The 26689-nt window shown below is 41.1% G+C and overlaps 1 protein-coding gene across 5 annotated transcripts in view; it reads right to left on the minus strand.

The window, feature by feature from the left end:
• FGGY (FGGY carbohydrate kinase domain containing) overlaps positions 1–26689 on the minus strand; it is a 156252-nt gene that overhangs the window by 112703 nt on the left and 16860 nt on the right. For all 5 annotated transcript variants that reach the window (XM_035124274.2, XM_035124273.2, XM_035124277.2 and 2 more), the window contains 3 exons: positions 24586–24697; positions 23769–23920; positions 2850–2938 (listed from right to left, as the gene is read on the minus strand). In XM_035124274.2, the coding sequence (XP_034980165.1) occupies positions 2850–2938; positions 23769–23920; positions 24586–24697 (353 nt within the window). The remainder of the gene's footprint in view (positions 1–2849; positions 2939–23768; positions 23921–24585; positions 24698–26689) is intronic.

The raw sequence follows: 26689 nt of genomic DNA on the forward strand, positions 1-26689 counted from the left end.
TAGCAAGTATCCTGCTAGGGACAGGATAAGATTAAATTACAGTACATGCAGCTAGTGCCCAGGTCTGGATGTTCCAGACAGGGAGGACAGAAGCTGTTCAAAGAGGAAAGCCCCCCCCCCCAAGGGGGGAGCATTTCAAAGTTGGACTCTGTTTTGAACACAGAGATACTGCCAGTTTTGACTGTGGAAGGTGGTCTCCAGAGGGATGTGAAACTTAACCCTACTGCTACTATTAGATCTTATGCTCTGCCAAGATTAAAGATTTTTCAATGTGCCCATCTCAAGTTACCCTTTAGATTGCCACCCAGAACTGATCATATTATTTAGTTTATGACTCCGTTTTAATAATGGCTAGGAAACAATAACAGGCAGAGGTCGTGCATGACTTCACTTAACGATAAACTCATGTGTGTAAGTATTACCTGTGCTAGGTTTTATTCCCCCTATTTGTGGAATGTGCAAAAAAGGAAAGCTTCTGCTTTCTGAAAGGGGAAAATCAACATCCACAAATCAACACAAGAGAAAACAGTTTCAAATACACGTGTTCCATTCTGCTGGTGGCAGAAGTACAAGTCGCCCAACAGAGTCACAAGCCATTTGTGGTACATTAGGCAATGCAAGAAAAAGAATCCGAAACACTGAACTCCAGGCACACCGAATCAATTTGGGTTGTGGTTTTTTTATAATAATAAAAAATCAATAACACCTACTTCTCAGTAAATGTGTTTAGGACTGAAGCACCAGTGTACCAAACCTCTAACAGCAGCGAAAGATTTAAAACAAACAAAGCAATAACCACCTAATACTAAGCACAATGGACAATGATTTCCAAAACAGAGGTTTGTTATTTTGTATGTTTTCCAGTATTGTGAGGGGCTAGGAATGCTTGAGGGAGCTCTCTGCCTAGGTCTATTTATCAGTTTCCATCATGGATGGCCTTGGAACAAAAGCATTATTATTTTAATAGAATATGCATTTTCATTTTCATTCTATTTTTAAATGCTTTGACTGTTTTCTAGTGCTAGTATGTGCTTGGTTTTTTAAAACACAGCTGTTCTAAGTATGGAACCTAAATAAGAAAGAGAGGACAACACAGAACCTTTACTGTGGAGGTTTAGCCTAGGTCTAAGGATCTAGGAGGTGTAGGATCTACTAAAATATTATGAGCTTCTCTTTCACCGCCAACAGTCACTAAGGGCTGCAACTGAACAGAGGCTATGTGTGTGACTTCTTGACCCAACGAGGTTTATGGTAGTGGACTGTGCTTAAGAGTTCTCCTTCCTTCCACCATAACTAGCAGCCAACTGATTCTATCACAGAATCAAAGAATTGTAGAGTCAGTCCAACCTCCAGCAATCTCAACTAAATCATACATAACAGATGGCTATTCAACCTTTGCTTAAAAACATCCCATCCACCACCTCCCATGGGAATCCATGCCACTGCCAAACAGCTCTTACCATCTGCTGGGTTTTATAAGACTTGGCAACTTCTCTGTCACATTGTGAATCTTTGCCCCTAAGGACAGCACGCCTTCCAGGACATCCTGTCTCTGTCCCCATCAGTAGTATAATTGCTATAATCTTGGCCCAATACCCACTGGAACAGGCATAGGCAAACTCCGTCCCTCCAGATGTTTGGGACTACAATTCCCATCATCCCTAGCTAACAGGACCAGAGGTCAGGGATGATGGGAATTGTAGTCCAAACATCTGGAGGGCCGGAGTTTGCCTATACCTCCACTAGAATGCTGAAAACAAAGTTTAAAACTAGGTACTCTTTCCATAAAAGACGACACTGCATACTTGAGGCAAGTTTTCAGTGCCGCAAAATTTAAGTCTTCCTCGTTTAATTCTTCCATGACAAAAGAAAGCATATACCCTTGTCTCTGCCCCAGGGCACACTCTTTTAGCAGTCAAAGCTTAGAACCAGAAATCCAGATCCTCTTAGCTTTAAATGGTGAGGGATTTTGTAGCTCAGATAGCCCAGTTTATATGAAATGTAAGGTGTAATGTGGCTAGCATCAAGTCTCACCTTCTATTATTCCCTCAACCACTTAGATCGCAAACATTTTTTGTAGGTGAATTGAATACAAAACGCCATGCAATGCAGAGCTGAGTAGCATTTGGGCAACAGTTTTCATAGATGCATACCCATGTCTCCTTTGCAATTTGATAGAAAGCTATTTGAGAAACTGGTAATCTGGATAATTCCAGTACTGGAAGGGTTGCTGTAGAATGCACTCTCACACACTTAAATGGAAACAAACAAACAAACAAACAAACCAGTTTCTTGATAAATTCTGCCTGAGGGAGGCTTGACAGAATATGGATTTTATGGCACAGCAGAGTTTTGGCCATATTATGCATGTACTACTACCTGGAAAGAAAAGAATTATTTTTACTTATATCCAGTGTTGGGAGGTTTCAGAAAGCAGATATTCTACTCCATCTGAAGTCGGTCTTTGGATTCCGAGGGCTCCCTCTCTCGCCTTTTTTTGCACCTAAATTGGAATGTTAAGATGCTTTTGTCTCTACGGAAATTATAAAGCCCTGGCAGTAATTTCAAAGAACAAAACTGGCATTGGCTTGGCTCAGGTTCCAGAAATGGAGTGCGAGACCAATAGTAATGACAACATACTAAGAATTAAAAGTGCTTACAAGAACCATTTTGTTCAGGAATGCACCATAGCAACAGAAGATAGGTTCAAGATGTTCCCAAGTAGCCTAAATCATATACAGATGTACATACATTACATATAGTCAAAATGAATTAAGGCGAAAAACTAACACAAGGAAAGATATGGTATATAAAAAAAAAATCCAAGCATGCAGTAGTATTTCCCATACCTTGCAGTGGCACCTGTTGCTTTCCACGATAAGAAATCTGGAAGGTCAAAGAAGTACCCTGCTTTTCCCCAGCACGACTCTTTCAAATTCTAGAAATTTTTTAAAGGGACAAATATAAAAATGCAGTTTTAGTCTATTGTAACTTCATAACAAATGTAAATTATAAACAATTATCCAAGACAAGAGTAAGACCTCACCCATCGCTACACGAAGTAATCAACATGTGCTTGAGACACACATATACTGTACTGAAAGAACTTGGGTAGCTCATGTCTTGTTCATGTCTTCTTTTCCAACATGTGGTGCTAAAAGATTGTAAGGGGGCGGAGTTACAGAGAACAGCCCCCCATCATAAAGTCCAGCTCCTCAACCAGTCAGAGCTGCAGCAGCGGGTCCAGTGAAGGGCAGGAGGAAGTGAGCAGGTCGGTCCAGGGCTCCGGCAGCATCCAAGAGCCACGACTGCAGCCTAGAGCTCCTATACAGGAAATGGCCAGCGGAGGAGCATCGGACAGGAGCCCTTTTTCCCCAACGCCTGATTTGAGGCGTGCCAGCTCCCGTAGGAGCAAGGGGTGGCGCTTTGGGGTCCCCAAACTACTTTGCTGGGCGCGTAGCCGGAAAGCGCCATTGTGAGATTCTGATGAAGACTGAACAGTCATCTTTCTCTTATCTCTTGCACTGTAAATAAGTATGCACCAATAAAAGTCTTAAAGACACGACGGTGTGGAGCGTCGTTACTCGAGGGTAGCCACCAGCATCCCTGACAATGATGTTTTCACAAATCGTATTTGCAACCACCACAGGATAAATATAAATCATGTACAGTACTACTGTGTGTGTGTCATTCCCATGCACTCTGTGATAACCACCACAGGAATGGCACTCAGAAGAGCCATACTTGCCCAAAGATATGAACTTAAGAGGTGCCTAGGGGCTTTCAAGTTGCCTTTCATCATCCTGATATCACACAGGAGAAAACTTGGTTTGGTTATGGTTTCATTTGGGAGCTTTTGTGCAGAAGGGAAAATCCCAGCAACCAACCAACCACAGCATTATCATCAACTGAATTGAAACACCTAGTCATCTACTGGATAAAGAGGATGGCCGAGGGAATAAGTAAGAGAATAAGACGATCAAGAATATAAAAAGGATTGGGAAACGTCTGTAAAGTATTTTAAAAATCAGTATAAACAGGTGAGCCGATTGGCAGGACTTGAATAAATTCAGCAGTATAAGAGGAAGTAAGAGAAATTTATTAAGAAGAGTAGAACTTGGCAACTTAGAATATGTGGAAGAGAAGGAAAAGAAAGGACACCAGAGAAGGAGAAGACGGGCAGTCCTTAGGTGTCTTGTGTTGTGTCCCTGTTTGGTTGTGGTTTTGTTTTCCTTTTTTCCTTTTAACTTTTACTTATTCTTTTGGAACTGCATGTAAAAAGCGCAAACAAAAATTATTATTTTTAAAAAGAGGGTGGCCAAGGGTCCCTGTCCCCCATTTTTTTGGAAAGCAGTAGTGTTTTCACTATGAAAGTGCAATGCTACAGTTATTTGAATTTAGCTGTACACACAGTAATACTTGACATTTGATATTTCCACCCCATGTATTTTTATTGTCTCTAAAATGTAAGCTTTTACTCTTTAAAAAAGCCATTCTGTTTTATTTTGCAAAAGCATCATGCATTCCCAGTGTAACAGAAGCCATAATGTAGTAGTAGCAGTATTAAATATTGAATTCATATCAATAAGCAACAAAACAATAAAAACATCTTTAAAACAATTCCAATACAGGTACATTCCCATATGTAACTATAATTCTTTCAGGAGTCGAAATGGCAGTAGGGGAAGTCTACTTGAACAGAGATGAGACGAGACACAATTCTAGGTAAGAGCTTTGGAACATTTTTGGGCAGCTTATCCTAGTTTCCGCTAACGAAGGCCAAGTAGACCAGAGCCGCCATATCACTCAAGGCTGTGCCTAATGACAGCAAGTGGGACAGGACTGAGGAGCAATTCTCTTGTGATTTAGGGTCAAAAGGAACAGACTTTTGGTGAATATTAATCATGTAACCCTAAACAAACCCAGCTATTCAGTAGAGAGAAAAATAAGAAGTCACGGGATATTAATTTCACTACTGTGCATCTCCAAAAGCCACAAAAATATGACCCTTAAAGAGCATCTAAATGATTCATTGTTGTCATGAAAGTGATTTGTCATCACTGACTAGCGCAGACAAAGTACATCAGGCTCTGCAATATGCTTCCACACTAGGACAATGGTCTCCATGCATTCAGTGCTAATTATAATTCACTCCTCCATTTGTGCTACACCCACACAGTTAACAAGTATACCAAAATCCCGTGGGAAGGCCTCTTTTTTTAAAAAAACAAAAGTGTTTAATGCTCCGATTCATATCATGCCACTCACCCTTCAGAGCCGCAGGCAAAGAAATTTTGTTTAGCTACCCTGCCTCCCACCCCCCAGGATGCAACCCTTTGTCCTCGGTCGCTTTGCCAGATTCCACCCACTTCACTCCTCTTGCTAAAGCAGTGGTCAACCCCAATGACGTTAAACAGCTGGAAATACTACCACAGCAGAGCACCATAAATTACTCTCTGCTCGGCTGTTTAATAGCCAATCCCTCTCCCCAGGAAACTCTGGGAATTGTAGCTCTGTGAGGGGAATAGGGGTCTCCTAACAATTCTCAGGTCCCTTAACACAGTGGTCCTCAACCTTGGGCCTCCAGATGTTGTTGGCGTACAACTCGCATGATCCCTAGCTAGCAGGACCAGTGGTCAGGGATGATGGGAATTGTAGTCTCAAAACATCTGGAGGCCCAAGGTTGAGGACCACTGCCTTAACAGACTACAATTGCTAGCAGTTACTGGGAGATATCAGGTATTCTGAGAACTACCCATCAGGAACCTTTGCAGCCTCCATCTTAGGGGTGTGGTGTTATTGCTCATCTGGAGGCCACATGACAAATTTGAAAGTTGGATCATGGGTCAAAAGGAAACCCACACACGGGTAAGCCTGGCTCTCAACACATGTGCAAATGAATAGCAATGATAAATCGCAGTAGAACAGTTACCACTAAAACCAATGGGTGAACCAGTTTAATTCTGTCCCTTCACATGCACCTGCCATGCCGGTTGCAGCATGGTGCAGCCATATTTATTTGCACGCTTTATCTTCGCCTGCATACAGCTCGCTTAGAGAGAGAGAAAAGTGGTGGGTGGGACTAAGATCCTAGTTACCACTAGATGTCATACATAATATACAGAAGTCCTAAGCAGGGAGGGGGAACCTGTGAATGTTGTTGAACTACAACTCCATCAGCCCCAGCCAGCACAGCCACTGGTGAGGACTGGAGCAATGGGAGCTGTAGGCCAGCAACATCTGGGAGGCGACAAATTCCCCATCTCTGATCTCAAGGCACTGGTGATGCAAAAGCAAGAGCCTGCCCACTGCAGAAACAGAACAGAAGAAAAGTCTGCACTCTTTCCGCAGGAGAGCACAGGAATTAGGCGAAGTTCTGTATCTGTATCCCCTTCTCAGTATTAATGCTTCTTGGAAAAATCTACCAGCTCAGGACATCTCTTGGCAGTTTCTGGGTGTACTTCCATAGACAAGATCTCTTCCTCACCGTGCTATGCAAGGGCGTACCCACCATGCGGCAAGTTAGGGCAGCTGCCCTACTCTAGAAGCAGGGCTGGTGGGCAGAGGCGGAGCACAGCCCGGCGGAGCGCGAGTTCGCCATTCCCGCCGCACCGCGCCGCACCCTCCCTCCAGCTCCCCGGCGCGCCCTCAGGCAAGGCCAAGCGCGGCGGGGAACCAGGGAGCGCGGCGCGGTGGGCGGGAACGCCGAACTCGCGCTCCGCTGGGCTGGGCTCCGCCTCCGCCCACCAGCCCTGCTGCTAGGGAGGGGCACAGCCCGGCGGAGCGCGAGTTCGCCGTTCCCGCCCACTTTGTGGCCCCTCCCCTTCCGTGCCTTGGCCCCTCCCCTTGCCCCCCCCTAGTTTTGATCCTGGGTACGCCCATGGTGCTATGGGAACGAGCTTGGAAGCACACCTGCAGCCAGAGACCTTAGGGGAAGTTTTCAACTGATCGCAATGAAATGTGTAAAAGACCTGAGGTTCCACATCCATAACAAGTCAGTTCAAGCCCACGGCCATTTCCAGTCTCCGACTATTTCCTCGACAGCATGGGCTGGGGGGGGGGGAGAGACTTCATGGACTATATGATACAGGAGTTATTTTAGAATTGCCATTGTTCATTCAGACCTTGGTCTGACAGCATTTTCAACTTTTAATCTAGCCAGCACATGGAGGCATGAATGAGCAATCCATTTACCAGATGTCAGGCGTATTTGAGGGTCATCACCAAGGGTGGATGGAAAAGGTGCAGTTGTTCTATACTGCAGAATGCTTATTCTCAAATGTTTGGATTCAGTGCTCTCTTTTTTTAGTGATTTGTGTACTCAAGATACTATTGTCTGGAAATATTCTTCTGGACATTTTCTTAACTGTTTTTGTCTTGGTTTAAAGACATGTGAGACACCAATTGAATACTTAAAGCTCTTTTTGAACTGAACAGATGATTAGTATTTTCTTCGATTTCTGGCCTTTCCCTTTCCCTATGTTTCTTACTTTCTTGATTCAGCTTTCTGCAGTTAGGGAAGATTTAATGTACTTAGGCCATGCCTGCAACATGTTTATCTTTCCTTTTATAACCTCCAAGAGAAAGAGTAATAACTAAAACAATTGCCAGGTTCCTATCTCTCCTGAACATTTTATACCAAAGGTATCTTCTAGGCATCTGAAATATTTTTCTAGCCCCTCTAATCTTAAAGGAAGTAGACCTTGTTTATTTCAATAAATCTGATGTTTGCTGTGCTTGCTTAAAACAGTGGTGAACTGGCTACTTTAGCAAGTATAAGAAAGTCACAGGCAAGACCTTTCTTCCCCTTCCACATAAGTGAAAACCCATTCTACTGGAAGCCAAGAGGGGGGAAATTATAGAGACTTCAGTACCCATTTACAATACCTGGCAATTGTTTCATGTTGAGACTACAGTGGTGCCTCGCTAGACAAAATTAATTCGTTCCACGGGTCTTTTCTTATAGCGAAAAATTCGTCTAGCGAATTCCATAGGAATGCACTGACTTTTTTCGACTTTTTTTTTGCCCATAGGAACGCATTAATTGAATTTCAATGCATTCCTATGGGAAACCGCGATTCGCTAGACAAATTTTTCGTAAAACGCATTCGTCTAGCGAGGCAAGCTCCGCTCGAAAAATCCTTTCGTTAAGCGGAAATTTCGTTACGCAGGGCATTCGTTAAGCGAGGCACCACTGTATTTCCAATCCCTCAGAGGATGGGGACAAGGAGAACCACTCGTTCCTCCCTCCTCATACTCTCAACTATCCAAAGAATGTTTTTGATAGAAGGAATTTCTAGCATCTATGTTTTGCTAGTCATTGTGGGTCAAAGGTAACAAGAGGGAATAAAAGAAACATGAAAAAAGCCGCTTGTAAATGAAGAAGTGAACATCATAAATATGCCAGACTCCTTCAAACAAGGAAGGGAGAGAAAGAGAACTGGAGTGATTACAAAGTAGTTGCCATTCGGTTATTAATTGCCAAGATATTATGCTCTGGCCTTCTGCCCTGTGAAATGAAGCATGTGCAAGGGACTATCCCATTCCTCTCCTTTAGTAAATGAAGTGTGAATGAAGCACGTTAGATCAATGGGGGAACTAATCTAATTCCCGAAACACACACCATAACTCAAGAACACCTCTCCGCAAACTAACCCTGCCCTGGTGTAAATGTTGAAGCACAACAGGTAGAGCATGAGACTCAATCTCAGGGTCATGAGTTTGAGCCCCACGTTGGGCAAAAGATTTCTGCATTGCAGGGGGTTGGACTAGATGGGGTGCCTTCCAATTCTATGATTCTATCTTTTGGAGATAACTGCTGGACACCATGATCATTACAGAAGGAAAGCATAAAAGATGCCTTTTTGGCACAATATGGCTCTCCAACTGGAATATATATATATACATACATACATACATACATACATATATATATATATATATATATATATATATATATAAGTAATGAGTAATGAGTAATGAGCAGTGATTAATTTTTTAAAAAACACAGCAAGCTTTTCATAGATGATATGGCAGGCAGGAAAAGGGTGCTGAAGGCACATCATATGGGACAACATCCAACATTATCTTTGTGGCACAGAAGTCTCTGAAGTGCTGTTTCATGGTGGAAGGGGATAACCATCAGAAGCCCTGGTTCAATGGAGAACCATTCATAAATCAATTCCTTCCCATGAGAGCATTATCCCAGAGTCTGAAGGAGTGGGTGGCGGATGAGTGAAAACACTACATTAAAGGAAAGGGCTGCAACTCAGCAGCAGAGTACCTGTTGTGCATGTAGAAGGTACCATTTTCAATTCCTGGCATCTCCAGGTAGGGCTGGATAAGGCTCCAATTTGAAACCTTGGAGAGTCACTGCCAGTCGCCGTAGACAATACTAAGATGAATAGCCCAATAGCCTGACTCAGCATGGCACCTTCCTTTGTACAAGTCAAGACCTATGATATTTTACTTGCTTTCTTCTTTGGAGTAGGAGGAGAATCTGCAGGGGAGAATCTATGAAAGGAGTTGGGCTGTGAGGTGGTGATTGACCCAGTGGGATGCAAGGTGGCGATTCCCCAGTGGACTTCATGACCAAGTGGTGATTTGAACCCATGCCTCCCCAGTCATGGTCCAACATCCTAAGCCACAGAAGGTTACAGGAAAATGTGGTCAGATCCAAGTGCATTTTACGCACATATTCTGCAAGTGTAAGCTAAAGCATGGCACTGTATCAAGAATCCTAAGAGGGCCATTTCAAATATCTGACACAGGAAACAATTCTAACTAGGCTACAGCATATAAACTATAAATTGCACACATACCAAAAAATGGATTGTGGCTTCACAACACATAACACACATACAAAAGAATAGTATGTATTGGTCTACATAGTTAAGACTTTTCTGCCACACAGAAGTAATAATCAGATGCATAGAAAGTCACCACATTTGAAGCATTTCCCAGTGTGTTAGAAAAGTTGTTGTATGTCTCCATTCTATATATCACTGCTATCTCTGTCCTTTACCTTTACCTTTATCCTTACATTAGTCAAAAGTTACACACAATAAACTCATACCAGACTGAAATTATATTTTGAATATGAAATTTGGTTTTCAGGGAGGTATCAAGTATGCCATCCAAAATCCATCACTTGCTTTGCTAAATGAAAGACTGGCATGTTTGGGTTTTTTGTTTTACTTCTCTGTTGCACCAGGAGTCTAAAAGCGTCGTTTAAAGGACAGATCTGGTTACAAGCCAGATCTAATTGCTCATAAATGGGGAGCAGCCATTGTTTCTTTCCCCAAGAATTCTAGGTGTATAACTTGATATCTCTGTAGCACCTATATGGGACCTATGCAGTCGGCAATCTCCATCTTGGAACTGAGCCTACAAGCTGGCCACACGGATACAAACATCAGCCTAATTTTTGATATATATTTTTCATCCTTGCTTTCCTCACTCCTATAGTATCTTGCCTGCCTGATTAAAGCATTCTAGAGAACTCAAATGGTTGTCACACTTTTGTTACATTCTGATTGGTCCCAATAAAGCTGTTGCTGAGCTGTGATTGATAAAAACAGCCCCGCCAAAAACAACAACAACAACAACAACAACAACCTTGACCGCAAAATCATTCACACTGGTGAGTTCAGTTGGGTTTACTTCCATATTTGTCTGGAGACAGGCAATGCAAAGGGAAGGAAGAATGAAGAAAGATGCTGCGTCATGCAAATAAAATTAAAGGAAAGTATTAGAGGAGAGGACTAATCTGGAACAGTAGAAAGCATGTGTGCAGATTTGCAAAACCAGAGAATAAACCTTAGGGTGATCCACTATAATATAAAATTCATCATCAAAACAAAAGGCATCATACGATGCACCCATCCTGTTCCCTAGAGTGAAAGGAGTCATCTTAATCCTCTCCATTTCTGAGTCATAGATGTAAGAAGTGGAAAACTACAGTTAGGTCATCATATCACATTCTCCTTGATCTGGTTCCTCACTGCCAAGAAATGTAAGGTGTGAGAGCTAAGATGTATTTGAAACATAACTTGTTATCACCCAACTGCTGAAGAGATGGAGGTTCAAAGATTTTCCACTTACTGAACTGGCCTGGTGCATGCATAAGCTGTCCCCAACTACAGACCACACCCTAGAAATGAGATTTTTTTAAAAATCACAGCTTCTCTGCCTATATGAGTTATAGGTCACACTCAGGTTTTATAAAAGACAGATTTTGGGGGGTGGGGAGCAGCCTACGTTCAGACCAAAATGGTACCTTATTTCTCTTGAATACGGGAGGGAGGCATTTCTCAAAGTTGTTATCTATCCCTAACTCATTCCAACCAAGGAACTCCTAGGCATTTTATTCTACAGCCAGAATGGCCCGTTTCACAGCATGGCACACTGAATACAATACTGCCAACTTTTTGTAACAAGCATGCTATTACAACCAAGTCATGTGCCTAGACACAAAACAATTACAGACTCCTAAAATGCACTCAGAATACATGGGGATGCACTTATTTTTCTCACGATTAAGTGGCTGGAATAAGCTTTTGGCATGAGGCGGGGGGCAGGCATGGGATCCCTCAGGCTCCAGAGCTATAGCGCCAATGTCAGAGGGTGGCACTGCATCACAACGCAGCATCACTAATGGAAACCAAGGGAAACCCTACAATCTGAAGGCTTCTCCCTGTAGATTTTGAAGCACAGAAGCTCTTCTTAAAACTACCTTTTCCTAGAACTGACTAAATGCCAACGCTCCCTTCTCCCCTGTGATGGTGCTGTACAGCAACCACAAGAAAACTGATACAACCCTATATGGCTTTTCTGGTAACAAAGGGTGAGGTAAGCAGATTTTCCTCAGCAACTCAGGCTGGAAAGATGCTGAGCAAGCCCTGGCAGAGTGTTTGTGCTGCCAACAGCAGGCACTGAGGTGAGGTGGACACTTCAACTCAAGTGCCGGATATGAGTCTTCAATTTTAATACAGGACAGCTGCAAAGAAAACCACTGCAGAGTGGGAAAGGGCAGTCATATAAATCTACCCTCCATCATAAGAAGTAGCTGGGATGGTGAAACAAGCATGCTTTAAGACAGCTAAACAATATATGGCAAACATCTAGATATACAGGTGTCTATCAGACCTCTGCTGAGAGGCTTCTCACTGGATAGAAAGCGGCTATCAAGACTTGTTGTGCAGCTTGAAGAGTAGTAACTAGATTGTGGCACCAGTTTCCACGGACTAGATTCAACTTCAACAGATATATCAACTTATATCAACTGCAGGCCTCACTTGGCAGATACTGTATGTTTTTAAAGTGTATGGGGGCCGGGAGGGTCTGTAAATGACAGAAGAAAACGACCAGAAAATGAATAGGGGGCAGCAGTAGTTTTGTCACATTTCAAATGTCACAAGACAGAGAAAGGACGTACTCACAGAAGCAAATGGGAATATCATTTAATGATTTGCAGCGGGAAGAGGGGATTAGACACTGGAGAGTTAAAAAAGAAGAAGAAACAAAAATCCAAAAGGGAATGCAGAAAAAAGAGAGAAACACTCTACTTGCTCAGTTCTTAAGAGAAATGTTTTTAATTCTTAAAGGAAATGTTTTCAATAGTGAGCTGGGTGACATTTTATCCCCTTGAAAACTGGAGGCTTAGAGAGGAAATCACAGCCAGACACCATGCAGACAGACACTGTGTAAACTTCTTTGCACAGCCCTGCCAAACACATCTTGCTCTTAATATATGGTTCGTCCAAAAGTGCTCTCCTCTCACAAAGAAGGAAGAGAAATGGACTACAGAAGATTTATTTTTTTATGCTCCCTGAGTAGGTCATTTCCCAAGAAAGTCACAACTCTCTCTCTGATTCCCATTTGCTCAAAAAGTAGTTTACAAAACCTTTACTTCAAGTAGGCTTAAGTGTTTATTTGATGTGCTTGTTTTGCTTCCTCTTACCTTCGGCGTTGTCACTTTCAACATTGTGCTATGTAATAAATAATTACAATGAGATGCTACATTCTGGTGGGTTGTTTTGAAACAAAGCTAAAACTTAATTCCTTCACATAGAAATATGCTTATTAGTGTAACAAAAACATACTTTAATTTCATCCACAGGAAGACACCAAAGCCTAATGGCACATACTGCTGGTACATTAGTTCTTGGAAAGAAAAAAAAAGCAGAACAAGATGCTGCAACTGGATATTCAATAATTTTGCATTTAACAATATCAAAACCTTATCAAGTAGGTCTGGAGCCACTGTTTTTAGGAGATAGACCAAATATTTTGTGGCAGCCCATTGACATGGTTCAGCACCAACCCCAAACCATGGTTTGCCATTGGATGCAAAACAAGGATCACAAACAGAAGATAAAATTAAATTCTCAGCTCATAAATGGATTTATTATGTATCCCTGGACAACACCTCCCTGTCCCCATTTCAGTTTCCCAACATTCTTTTATTTCCATAAATGACCAAACAAGTTGATCAGATCAGCTCTGAAGCATCAAAACATAACATATCCTTTAATTCTAGAATTGTTACTGTAGAACAGGCACAGGCAAACTCGGCCCTCCAGATGTTTTAGGACTACAACTCCCATCATCCCTAGCTAACAGGATCAGTGGTCAGGGATTATGGGAGTTGTAGTCCCAAAACATCTGGAGAGCCGAGTTTGCCTATGCCTGCTGTAGAATAATTAGGATCCCTTACATATGTGTATCATAGTTATTTAAAAGACAGGAAAAAAATAAACAATCTCTCCATTCATACTCAAAATAGTGGGGGAAATCTACCTTTCATGGCAAATACAGAAGCAATAACTAATACTAGCATGTGTACCCTAATCAACATCTAATCAACTTCCACTGTGTCCAAGCAATTTTTAAAAATGAAACTAAAATCATGACCCTTCCAGGTTTGGATACTCTGCAAACACAGTGGCCTTCCACTCTCTCTGCTTATTTACCCCTTGCTTCTTCCTTGGAGAACTCTTACCAACCACCAAGGGCCCTACTTTGGGTGATCTGAACCCACCACACGGTGCTGTTGTCCAAGATGCTTTACATACCAAAGGGACAATATAAAAATGTTCAATAAAAATCTTCATTAGACCAACGGCTTAAGCCAGGCATAGGCAACCTTGGCTCTCCAGAGGCTTTGGAATTACAACTCCCATGATCCCTGACCACTGGCCCTGTTAGCTGGGGATCATCGGAGTTGTAGTTCCAAAACATCTGGAGAGCCAAGGTTGCCTATGCCTGGCTTAAGCTAATCCATATAATACAGAAGCATCATTAACCAGAGAACAGCCATGCAAACACACATGTCAAATTGTAGACCTATTTTAAACTACAGTATTATTCTGTGTATAAGACCTTTTTTATTATTTAAAAAAATAGTCAAAAATTGGGAGTCATCTTATACACGGATGGTGAATGCAGAGGGGTTTGGATTCGGCTTCTGGCCGGATTTCTTAATTTTTGGGTTCAAAAAAATAGGGGTTGTCTTATACATGGGGGCGTCTTATACACAGAAAAATACGGTACTAGGGAAGAAGAAACTACACTAGCCCATCTATTTTTCTAGAAATAGGTTGTTTTGCACTGACAGCCAGAAGTGACAAATCCTATTCCCCGAGCACTGGGAGGCAGACTATTGTCACAGAACTTCCCATTAACTACTCCACATCCACAACATCAATCCTGGCAAGCCACAGAGATCTTACATTTTCACACACACTTATTTCCCTACGTGACCACATTCGTCTGCTTGGGGCTACTAGACTAAACATTTTTGTTGGCAACCTCCATTTGTTGCTATTTCTGACTCCCATTTAAAAGACTGAGTATGAAACCCAACCTTTTCCTAAAACTATTATAAATAATTAGAAGACCACTGACGTATGGAATGGGAGTTTAAGTGAATATTCATATTTCACGACAAGGTCCACAAGCAATGCTAATTAACCCCTATTAACTTGAATCTGTCACTATCAGCTTCTGCCAGTTAACTTCCTTGACCTTCTCTAGCCTCCACCTTGTTACTCTACGATGAGAGTCAGGAAAAGAGACTCCAGCTGTTGTACGCTGACAGGGGGCAATTTACATTTGGCCTTCATTAAGAGACAGAAAGCATCATTGAGACCAAATGTACAAGACAGACTGGTGGAGGTTATAAAAAATTCAAGTGGCACACATTTTCCCCTTTCATCTGACAGTTGGTATTAAGAAGCTATATATCAACCTAAGACACATAAAACTTAAACTAAATGGAGGGCATAGGAATTAGACTATGAAGACAGCGCCTTCTATCTGATCCACAGCTATTTCATGCATATGAAGCAAGGCAGCTCAGGTGGCAATTTTGGAGGTATGATGAAAGTCATGGAAAATACAACACTGGTGGGGCTCCCTAAAATTAACAGGGATTCTTCAGGCTTTAGGAGGGGGGGAAGTAGGATATTATTATTATAAACTAAAGAATACACACACAAGATCGTCCCTGCCAATTATTTGCAATCATACACTCTCAGCTTCACTGAAGGTGACGATATATACCTCAAGGGTTCCTTCACTCAATCTTCTTGCCTCCATCCAAATAGCTGTAGAACCTGCTTTCCAGAGAACCTCCGACTGTTCTTAAAATGAGAGAGCACTAAGAGGTCTATCTGTTTGCTGAAAAGCAACCATGTTCTGAATCAAACAACTGCTGCCTACTTCTAGCTCACCTACCGGTACCCACAAATACAGTTGCTGCATGCAATGAATTGCTCTCACAAGTCAACCAAAGGCCTGTCTAATCTAGTGTTCAATGTTACCTGCACAGTAAAGATGAACCTGAGGCAATCACAATTAGGCATGGTATACAGTGGTACCTTGGTTGTCAAACATCTCAGAAGTCAAATGTTTTGGTTTTCGAACGCTGAAAACCCAGAAGTAAATGCTTCTGTTTTCGGACGCGCCTCAGAAGTCGAATGGCTTCCAATGAGTTTTTTTTAAAAAAATTCTCTATTGAATTCACAGGCTGCCCTTTGCACCTCGGTTTTCAAACGTTTCGGAACTCGAACGGTCTTCCAGAACGGATTACGTTCAAAAACCGAGGTACCACTGTAGAGACAACTTTCCTCTATTGTCCCCAGCTTTTGGTAACTAGACACTTTCAAGCTGAAAGATCCATTCCGGTGAGCTGCGGCCATCGAAGGAAGCGCGGGATAGCCCTCCGGGGAATCCCGAACTTAACGGAGCCTTTAGAGGTCACGCGAAGGCTCCGCGGACCTCAAAAACCTCAGGGGGGGTTACCCTGAGTGTCGTGGCACCCAGCAGCGCCCTGCGTGCTCTCCTTCACCCGGTTTTTACTGCGTGGGAGCCGGAAGAAGGATTGAGCTGCGGGCGCGAAGGGGGAGAGACCACTGACTCCGTTAAGTGCAGTCTCTGGCTTCCGATGGTAAGCAGCAAGCTTCCTTAAATTATAATTAATCTGAGGAATAAAGAAGGTGAAATTGATTTTGGATTGAAGTTAACAATCGGATTGATGAAGCTGTGGGGCGCAAAAAGGGAGTCCGTCCCAACAGCGGGGAAAAATGGCGCAGAGAAGAGATCGTAGGAGCTGAGCGACGGAAAGTGAAACTGATTGCCTGCGGAGTGAGTTTTTCAGAAGTCCTTGATTACATTGTAACAAGGCAATTTTTTGAGGGTGGAAAAGAATTGCTTAGAGCTTTTATATTGTTACCTTGTCTCTTTCCTGGGGGTGGAACTGCAAGCGATCTGGGAACTTTATATTTTCTGCGCTCTAGCCCTGAATGCAGAGGAGCTTTGAGTTGCCTGAGTGCTTTGCTTGTATCGCTGCAGCACCGAAGGGGGGAAAGACGGAGGCTGCCCTTTTTTTTTCTTTGCTGTAATTAAGAACAAAGTAAAAACGTTTCCCACCAACTGAGAGGCTGGAAAGGGGGGGTCGACTTTGGATTAAGCCAGCAAGTGGCTGAAGAGGGGTTTATTGCTTGGGAACTGCGGATCTGGGATTCTCCCTTATTTGGATTAAGCCTACAAGTGGCTGAAGTATTTGGCTTCTTTTCTCTTTCTTTTTTGGGTTTTATTGGAGCGAACTGTGGATTAAGCCTATAAGTGGCTGAAGAGTTGCGAGACTTGGCTTCTTTGTTTCAGGTTCCAAGGGTGACTTGACTGTTGGAGGGATAAAGAAGGAACTTGCTAGAAGGGTTTGATTTAATGTAACTAGAAACTGCTGGTTCTCTGTCTCTGGGAGTGGAAAAGTACTGGAAAGACTTGAGGTTTCAGAGTAATCCACCCAGTGGCAGACGGAATAACTGTTGATTCTAGGTATTGGAATTTATTACAGCGCCATCTGGGGGTGGTTGGGTTATTGCAGGTACACTGTAGGAATTTATTAATACTGGTCCCCCTAGTGGTGAAGAGGGGAATTTCCCCTCTTTTCTGTTTTTTTGTAGAAGAATGGCTGGTAAAGAAGAAAAGAAGTCAGCAAGCACACCAAAAGATAGAAGAGGTTCAAAGCAAGAAGAAGTCAAGGATTTAGAAGCTCTATGGCAAAAAATTAAAGATGAATTTAAACACAGTGAACAACGAATGGATAAAAAATTGGGAGAGATCGATAAGAAGATTGAAGGAGCTGTGGGAGAATTATCAACCCAAATAAAAGATTTGTCGGTGAGATCCAAAACAATGGAAGAAACAATCAAGAAGACCCAAAAAGAGGTAAAGGAGGTTAAAAAAGAGACTGACAAAGTGAAAGATAGTATGAAGAAAATGGACCGGGCACATGAACAAATGCTTGATAATTTGGCATTAATTGAAATGAAGCAAAGGCAATTGAATTTGAAATTAAGGGGTATCCCTGAAGAATCGGGAGAAGATATTAAGTCAAGGATAATTGCCGAATTGGCGAAATGGATGGGAAAGACGGATGAAGAAGTGAGCCAGACAATTGTGAATGTATTCAGAATTAAGGTAAAATCAGCAAAGGCCAAGGCAAGGAAAGCACCTGGTGATTGCGTGGTGGTTCTCAACACAATGGAGATGAAAAATGAGATTTTAAGTTTGAGCTTCACCAACAAGCTAATCATCGGAGGCAAGCCTATAATCGTGTTTAAAGAAATTCCAGGAAGATTTTTGAAAAAACGTGACAATTATAAAGCAATGGTGGCCCTGCTTAGGAAAAATGGAATCCAGCATAGATGGGAATACCCCGAAGGAATAATGTTTTTCTATAAAGAGAAAAGACATGTGCTGACAAGTATGCATGACATTGGGAAATTCTTGAGAAAGTATGAAAAATTTTTGGGAGAGCTGAGCCCAGACCTGGCTATCCTAGCTGAAGCGACTGCAGAAGAGGAAGAAGAACCAAAACCACAAAGAAGAAGAAGAAAGAAAAAAGAAGGAGAGGAAGAGAAATCAGAAGAAGAAGAACAGAAAAAAGAGGAAGAGGATAAAGAGTCAGAGAGTGAAGAAGAGGAAGAAGATAAAGATTTAAGTAAAGAACCCGACCAAGACTAGATAAAATCTTATCTTCCTGATATTAGGAAGTAAAATGGCATCATTGAAGATACATACTTGGAATGTACATGGATTGAATAACAAAGTGAAAAGAAATAAAATTGATCATATTTTGAAGAAGAAAAATTTGGATATAATCTGTCTTCAGGAAACACATGTGGCGAAAAAACACAATTATATTCTTAGAAATAAAAGGTTGGGTAAAGAATTTATAAATTCAGTAGAAAATAAAAAGAGAGGAGTGGTTTTGTATATAAAAGACAAATTGGATCCAAATCTGATGTTTAAAGATGAAGAAGGAAGAGTGATAGCGGTCCAAATATCGACCCAAGGAGAAAAAATGCTGGTGGTGGGAATCTATGCACCGAATGAGAACAAAGCGGAATTTTACAAGAATTTGGAAGAAAGGTTAGCAGAGTATATGGACCAAAAGATAGTGCTTATGGGCGATTTCAATGGAGTGACAGTACCAGAATTGGATAGGACAAAGAAAAGGAAGAATGAAGGCAAGTTACCAAAATCCTTCTTTGAATTGGTAGAAAACCTGGGCCTAGTGGATATTTGGAGGTTAAAGCATCCTACGCTTAAACAGTTTACATTCTTTTCAGAACCAAATCAAAGTTCTGGAAGAATTGATCATATATGGATCTCCAAAGAACTAGTACCCAGGGTGAGTAAAATAGAGATAATACCACGAACATTATCAGATCACAATTCAATATTTATGGAAATGAAAAGCAAAGATCAGAATTCCTTTAGGTGGAGAATGAATGAGGAGCTTTTCGAAGATAAAGAGGTGGTAGTAAAAGCTAAGAATATCCTGAAAGATTATTTTCATTGGAATCTACATAAAGACACTGGACTTGATATGGTATGGGACGCAAGTAAAGCAGTAATGAGAGGCTTTCTAATACAGCAAAATAGTTTCCTGAAACGAAAGAAAGAAAAGAAGAAGGAGGAAATCCTGAAGTGTCTCATGGAAAATGAGAAAAACCTGATAGATAAACCAGAGAATCAACAAATCAAACATAACATAAAGATGTTACAGACACAATTCTCTATGTTGATCAGTCAGGAGATAGAATGGAAAATAAAGCAGATGAGACAAAAAAATTTTTTTGAATCAGCGAACAAAACAGGAAAATTATTGGCATGGCAATTAAGGAAACGTCAAAATCAAAATATGATAGTGAAGATAAATATGGAAGGAAAAGTGACTGAGGAGCCAAAGGAAATAAAGAAAGCCTTTCAAAAGTTTTACAAAGAGTTGTATTGTAAAAAGAAAGAAGAGGAGAAGAAGATCAGTGATTATTTAAGCAAACATGGACTGAAACAAATCCCAGAAGAGGAAAGAAAGAAACTTAATAATAGGATAACAAGGCAAGAAGTACATCAGGCAATAACGAGAATGAAAGTAGGAAAAGCCCCAGGACCAGATGGATTATCAGCAAAATATTATAAAGTTTTAAACGGACAGTTGATACCGATTTTAGAAGAAGTGATGAATGATATTCTTGCAGGAGGAAAGATCCCAAATACATGGAAGGAAGCGTATATTACATTGATTCCAAAACCAGGAGCGGATGGCTTAGAAGTCAGAAATTATAGACCAATTTCTTTATTGAACAACGATTATAAGCTTTTTGCAGACATTATGTCCAAGAGATTGAAAGAAGTTTTGAATGAAATGATACATAAGGATCAAGCTGGTTTTCTTCCTGGTAGACAGTTAAAGGACAACGTCAGACATATAATAGATGTAATAGAATATCTGGAAACCAAGATAGATAAGCCAGCAGTATTAATGTTTGTGGATGCAGAGAAAGCATTTGACAATATATCTTGGCAGTTTATGAAGAAAAATCTGGAATCGATGGTTGGCAAAGATTCTTTTTTGAATGGGATTGAGGCAATATATTCAGAACAAAAAGCAAGATTGATAATTAATAACACATTAACGGAATATTTTGACATCACAAAAGGAACTAGACAGGGGTGTCCCTTATCCCCTTTATTATTCATCATGGTCCTGGAAGTACTATTGAATAGATTAAGAGATCTTTCAACTATTAGAGGAATTAAAGTAGGTGCAAAGCAATTTAAAGTGAAAGCCTTCGCGGATGATTTGGTTTTAACACTAGAAAATCCTAATGAAAGTGTTGCAGCGGCTATAGAAGAAATTGAGAAACTTGGACAATTAGCAGGATTTAAATTAAATAGACAGAAAACAAAGGTGATGGCAATGAATATGACGAAAGAGGAAAAGCAAGAGCTACATCTAAAATATGGTTTTGATGTGGCAAAAAAAGTAAAATACCTTGGAATATGGATGACAGCAAAGAACATTAACTTATATAGTGACAATTATGAACCAGTATGGAGAGAAATAAAGAAAGACCTGGAAAGGTGGACTAATATGAACATGTCATTCTTAGGAAGAATAGCAGCAATTAAGATGAATATCCTACCTAAAATGTTATTCTTATTTGAAACTATACCTGTGGTGAAGGGTACAAGACAATTTCAAGAATGGCAAAAGATTTTGTCAAGATTTCTCTGGCAGGGGAAAAAACCTAGAATAAAACATAAAATCTTGGTAGACAGAAAAGAAAGAGGTGGTTTCTCCCTGCCAGATTTAAGACTTTATTATGAAGCGTCTTGTATGTGTTGGATTAAAGAGTGGATAACGTTGAAGAATACTGACCTGCTAGATTTGGAAGGTTTTAACAATAGATTTGGGTGGCATGCATATTTATGTTATGACAAAAAGAAGTCTCATACTGGGTTTACCAATCATGTGATAAGAAGATCTCTGTACGAGGTGTGGGAAAGAAATAAAATGCTGTTAGAGACCAAAAAACCATGGTGGGTTTCACCAGCAGAGGTATTAACAGTGAAGAAAGTAAATATGGAGGGGAGGTGGGCCACTTATGAGGAAATTTTGATAAGAACTGATAAAGGATGGAGACTTAAACCCTATGAAGAAATTAAAGGAGTTTTAACAGGATGGATACAATACCATCAAATAAATGATGTTCTTAGGGAAGACAGGAAAATAGGTTTTGAGGACAAAAGGTCCAAATTCCAAATAGAAGTGCTAGAAGGCAAAACAAAGCTTCTGTCAAAAATGTACAATTTGTTATTAGAATGGTATACGAAGGATGAGTTGACAAAAGAAGTGATGATCAAGTGGGCAAAAGATTTTGGGCACAATATTGATTATGACGCGTGGTTGAAATTATGGACTCAAACGTTGAGATTTACAGCATGTACTGCTTTGAAAGAAAATGTGTATAAGATGATGTATAGATGGTATTTAACACCAGTTAAATTAGCCAAAATGTATAGAATGAGTGACAAAACTTGCTGGAAATGTAAAGAGAGAGATGATGAATTTTATCATATGTGGTGGACATGCGATAAGGTAAAAAGATTTTGGGAGATGTTATATAATGAGCTGAAAAAGATGTTTAGATATACTTTCCCAAAAAAACCTGAAGCATTTTTACTAGGAATAATGGGAGGAGAGATTAGAAAAGAAGATCAAGTATTGTTTATGTATGCGACAACCGCGGCTAGGACTTTGTTAGCCCAAAAATGGAAATTACAAGAAATTCCAACGATTGAGGAGTGGCAGATTAAAATGATGGACTATGCTGAACTCGCAAGGATGACTTGCAAGATCCGCGACCAGGGGGAGACAAGGTTTCAAAAAGACTGGAGTAAATATGTGGATTATATGGAGAAAAATTGTAGATCTTTAAAAACACTTGCAGGATTGAAATAAATCCTACGAATTGACCAAACAGTTAAAAAGGAACTGCAAAAATGTAGTAAACAAGAAACCCGCATGAAGGGAGGGGGGGAAGTCGTAGCTCGGCAGAGCAAAATGTTAGATGAAAATTTATAATGTTGTGTATAAAAGAATGTTTTTTTTATTATTTTAATTGGATAAATTGGAAATTGAATAAAAATTTATTTAAAAAAAAAAAAAAACAAGCTGAAAGATCCATTCTAATCTATCACACCAAGGGTCACTGATAGACCTCCAGTTCATCACAACTGAAGGGGACGAATCCTGCAAATGTTATGTGAAGAAACATTTCCTTATGTTTGTCCTTTTGACTAAACCATTTTAACTGGGTGAATCCAAGCCACAGTGTTTTAACAGTCCCCCAAACTTCATATGTCACTGTTCTCCTTCTCTCCCTCATCCCACATTTATTTAAAATACTTTTCACCTTGGAAAGCAATGACTTAATAAAACTACTAAATATAACATAAAATTAACAAGACAGATACAGCAATAACCATGTCAGACCCAACAATTAACAACCAATTAAAGCCCGAGAGAACAACTCAGTCTTCTGAAAAGACTATGAAATCCTACATTATTTTGCTTCCCTTATATGGAGGATGCTCTTCCTGAATTGGTGTGAAGTCTAAAATGAGAGTGCCCTATCACTTGTGACAATCTCTAGAAACATTTTGGTATGTGCAATGGAAGAAGAGTTCTGGAGTCAACTGGTTCACCTTTGTTATCCACAGCCAGGGTGACAAACTACAGTGTGACAGCTTCTTGCTCTTCCATCTATATTACTGTAGAGATGTTGCACGTTCAGGCCACAGCAAATGAGAGAGAAAAGATGTCAGCTGCACTAGGAAAAAAGGTATGGAAGCAGATTTCCTGCTACACACCCTTCAGTCAACAAAGCACCAGTAGAATCAATTGCTAGGAATCCTAGTTGCAAACTCTGAAGTGGATAAACACACCCGCACAGCTGGATTGGGCCCTTGTTGCACCGCTCTCCAACGTACTAGGCTACAAAAGCTGGTGAACATTAACAACACTATGCCCTGCGGCCACACTTGTGCTTGGATGTAACATTTTCTTTAGTTAGCAAATCATACAGGCTTGATCTCACATTCCTAAAGCCAAATGCACAAGATGCCAGGCTCTCCAGCTGAGAACAAAGGCTTGCACAAAAACGAACAGGGATAGCTGGTGTAAAAACAGAAAGCCTCAGAAGATTTCTCCCAAGGACTCACCATCTAAACCTTTGTTTTTGTCAATAGTTAGAACTCTCTCTTGACTTAATGAGAAGACTCCAAATGTTTTTTTAAACACACACACACCATGTTTCATTACAATTGAATGTAGGTTTGAGTTTAGTAGAACCAAAGCTTCTTGGCACATAACCAAAATTCTGTTGCCTTTTTAGACATACAGTACTCACTTCTTTCATCCACAGCAACTTAGGCGGCTGCATCTCGGCAGACATTGCGCCACCAACAAAGCACAAGACGCTGTGCCGTATCCTGTTGATGCGTGCTACTTGGTCAGCTGCACGATGGTCCATCCACAGAATGATGTTTCTGTTGTGTTCTCCTTATAAAACAAGGCCAATCTTAGAGTTATTTCTAATTTAGACATGGGTAACCCACCTAGCCCCAAAATTATTTAATGAATTTATATCCTGACTTTCCTCAAGGCCAACATGCCTGGGGAGGTCTCCTAGGTGGTCCCCCATCTGATGCGACCCAGACCTTCTCGTTTTCAGTACAATGGTTGCTGCATGTGCCCCTGGCCTTTAGACCACAGCCCTGGGACCATAGTCCTCTAATCCTATAGCAGAGATAGATGGGAAGCCTGTGGCCCTCTGTGTGTTATTGGAATAAAACTCCCATCAGCCTCAGCCAACACAGGCAAAGAAGACTGTAGCCAAACAACCACTGGAAGGTCATAAGTTTCCCATCCCTCCCTCTCTGTTCCTAGAACTGTTTCACTTGACTTCTCCAAATTCAGCTAATATGTAACTTTAAGCAAAATCTTCCAGCAACTCTCGTTTAATTCTTGCTTGATAAAGCAATGACTGTGATCTTGGACATAAGCATTCATGCAGGAGATATCACGGAGAACTTGTGGTACACGTTGTCCTATTTTAATTTCGTATCTACCTGCTGAATTGTTGTTAAATAGATTTCTTTCTCTTTTTTTAACCTCGTATTTCACTTTAATGCTGGAAATCTCGGTGTTCTATTGGAAAGTCATACCTTCAGAGTTGACCGCCAAGGGCTTGAAATGAGTGTCCAAAACAACAAGGGAACAGGTAGCATCAAAGCCCAATCCTCGAATCTGAGAAACATCTACCCCACGGACCACTTTCTGTGAAAAACAAGTCAGTTATATATTTTCAGAATTGCATACAGGCAAAGCACACACACAAATATGAATATCTAAAATAGGGTCATTGCTGAAAGAGTTTAGGGTCCCGAAAGATTACTTACGGTAAATACAAAATGTGTGTGTGTGTGGGAGGGGGAGTGTAAACCCAATTGCTCTTTCACGTTACCATCATCCCTGGAAAGCATGTTCAAAAACACAGGGAGGGCACACATCTGCATGCTCTTCCACACAGAGTTAACATTAGGAAGAACCACCTAAACATTAGGAAGAACTTCCTGACAGTAAGAGCTGTTCGGCAGTGGAATTTGCTACCAAGGAGTGTGATGGAGTCTCCTTCTTTGGAGGTCTTTAAGCAGAGGCTTGACAGGCATATGTCAAGAATGCTTTGATGGTGTTCCCTGCTCGGCAGGGGGTTGGACTGGATGGCCCTTGTGGTCTCTTCCAGCTCTACGATTCTATGATTCTATGAGTTAAGGCTGCTTATGTGACAGGCCCCCAAAGCTGCAGAGGCTAGTTTTCTCCTACTTTACGATCACACATGGTTTTCTAAATCCCTGTACATGCTGAAAAACTAGTTAAGCTATTGATCTGTGAATCGAATAGTCCCCAAATTCGAGTCCCCCATCTCAGCCATAAACTTATAAAGAATAGTCATTATTACAGATTCTTAGCTTCGCAACTGCAAAAGGAACCCAGTAGGGCCACAAATTATGTGTGCGTTATGTTCCGGGGATCGCACTTAAAGCCAAAACTGTATACTGTATAGTCAATACACACTGGGTTCTATGCCAAGTGGAATAGCCAAAGTCTCCCCCAATACATTTACCCTTTTTTAATTTTCCTATATACTCTATTATAAGCCGACCTGAATATAAGCCAAGGCACCTAATTTTACCACAAAAAAACTGGGAAAACTTATTGACCTGAGTATAAGCCTAGGGTGAGAAATGCAGCAGCTACTGGTAAATTTCAAAAATAAAAATAGATACTGTACCAATAAAATTACATTAATTGAGACATCAGTAGGTTAAATGTAGGTACAGTATTTAAAATACAGGTCTCCCCCGGGGGAATTGATGCAGAATCCTCTGCATGTTGATGTGAGAGTGGGTGCCTCTGGGTGGCGACAGCAAACATTACACATGCTCACTGAAATGGATAAACCTGTCCATTGGCTTTGTTGGATTCATCGGCCCATGGTCTGACTCAGTATAAGTTCACTACACATGCCAAAAAAATAGCTACATGCGTAGCAATGTGCACTGTTCCTATTGTAAATATAGACACGGTACAGTGGGAAGTTCTCCTGAACATGCCAGCGCCTCTCCCAACCGCGGCTCCTGCTCTTGCGAGAGGCAGGCGGCACCGGTGGGACCAGCAGCGAGAAAGGGCTGCTTTCGGGCCGCTCATCCCTCCACCACCACCACCCACCTCTGCCGCTCACAGTTGGCAGAGCAGAGGACAGCACCTCTCCGAAGCCAGCCAGCCCTTTCTCAGCGCGGCTCACTCGAGTATAAGCCAAGGGGGGCTTTTTCAGCATTAAAAATGTGCTGGAAAAGTTGGCTTATACTTGAGTATATACTGTATGTGTGTGTGATGGGCTTATTGTACTGAGCATCCTAAAAGTGCTAAACATTTTACCCATTCTATTTAATTGCAGCATTTTTATACCACGCATTAACAAAACATTCTCTGGGTGGGGTATGATCCACACACACACACACACACACACACACACACACATATATATATATATATATATACATACACTAAACTGAAAACAATGGGACTTACATCTCAGTAGACATTACAGCATTTGAAGTATATATATGACAACTTGAAAATGTTATTATAAATAGTTACAATTTAAGGCGGATGTTTCAAATAATTACTTCAAATGCCGTAATGTCTACTGAGATGTAAGTCCCATTGTTTTCAGTTTAGTACCATCTTTCAACAACTTGTCCTTTG

Source organism: Zootoca vivipara, chromosome 7 (assembly GCF_963506605.1).
Source record: "Zootoca vivipara chromosome 7, rZooViv1.1, whole genome shotgun sequence".
Taxonomy (NCBI): Eukaryota; Metazoa; Chordata; class Lepidosauria; order Squamata; family Lacertidae; genus Zootoca; species Zootoca vivipara.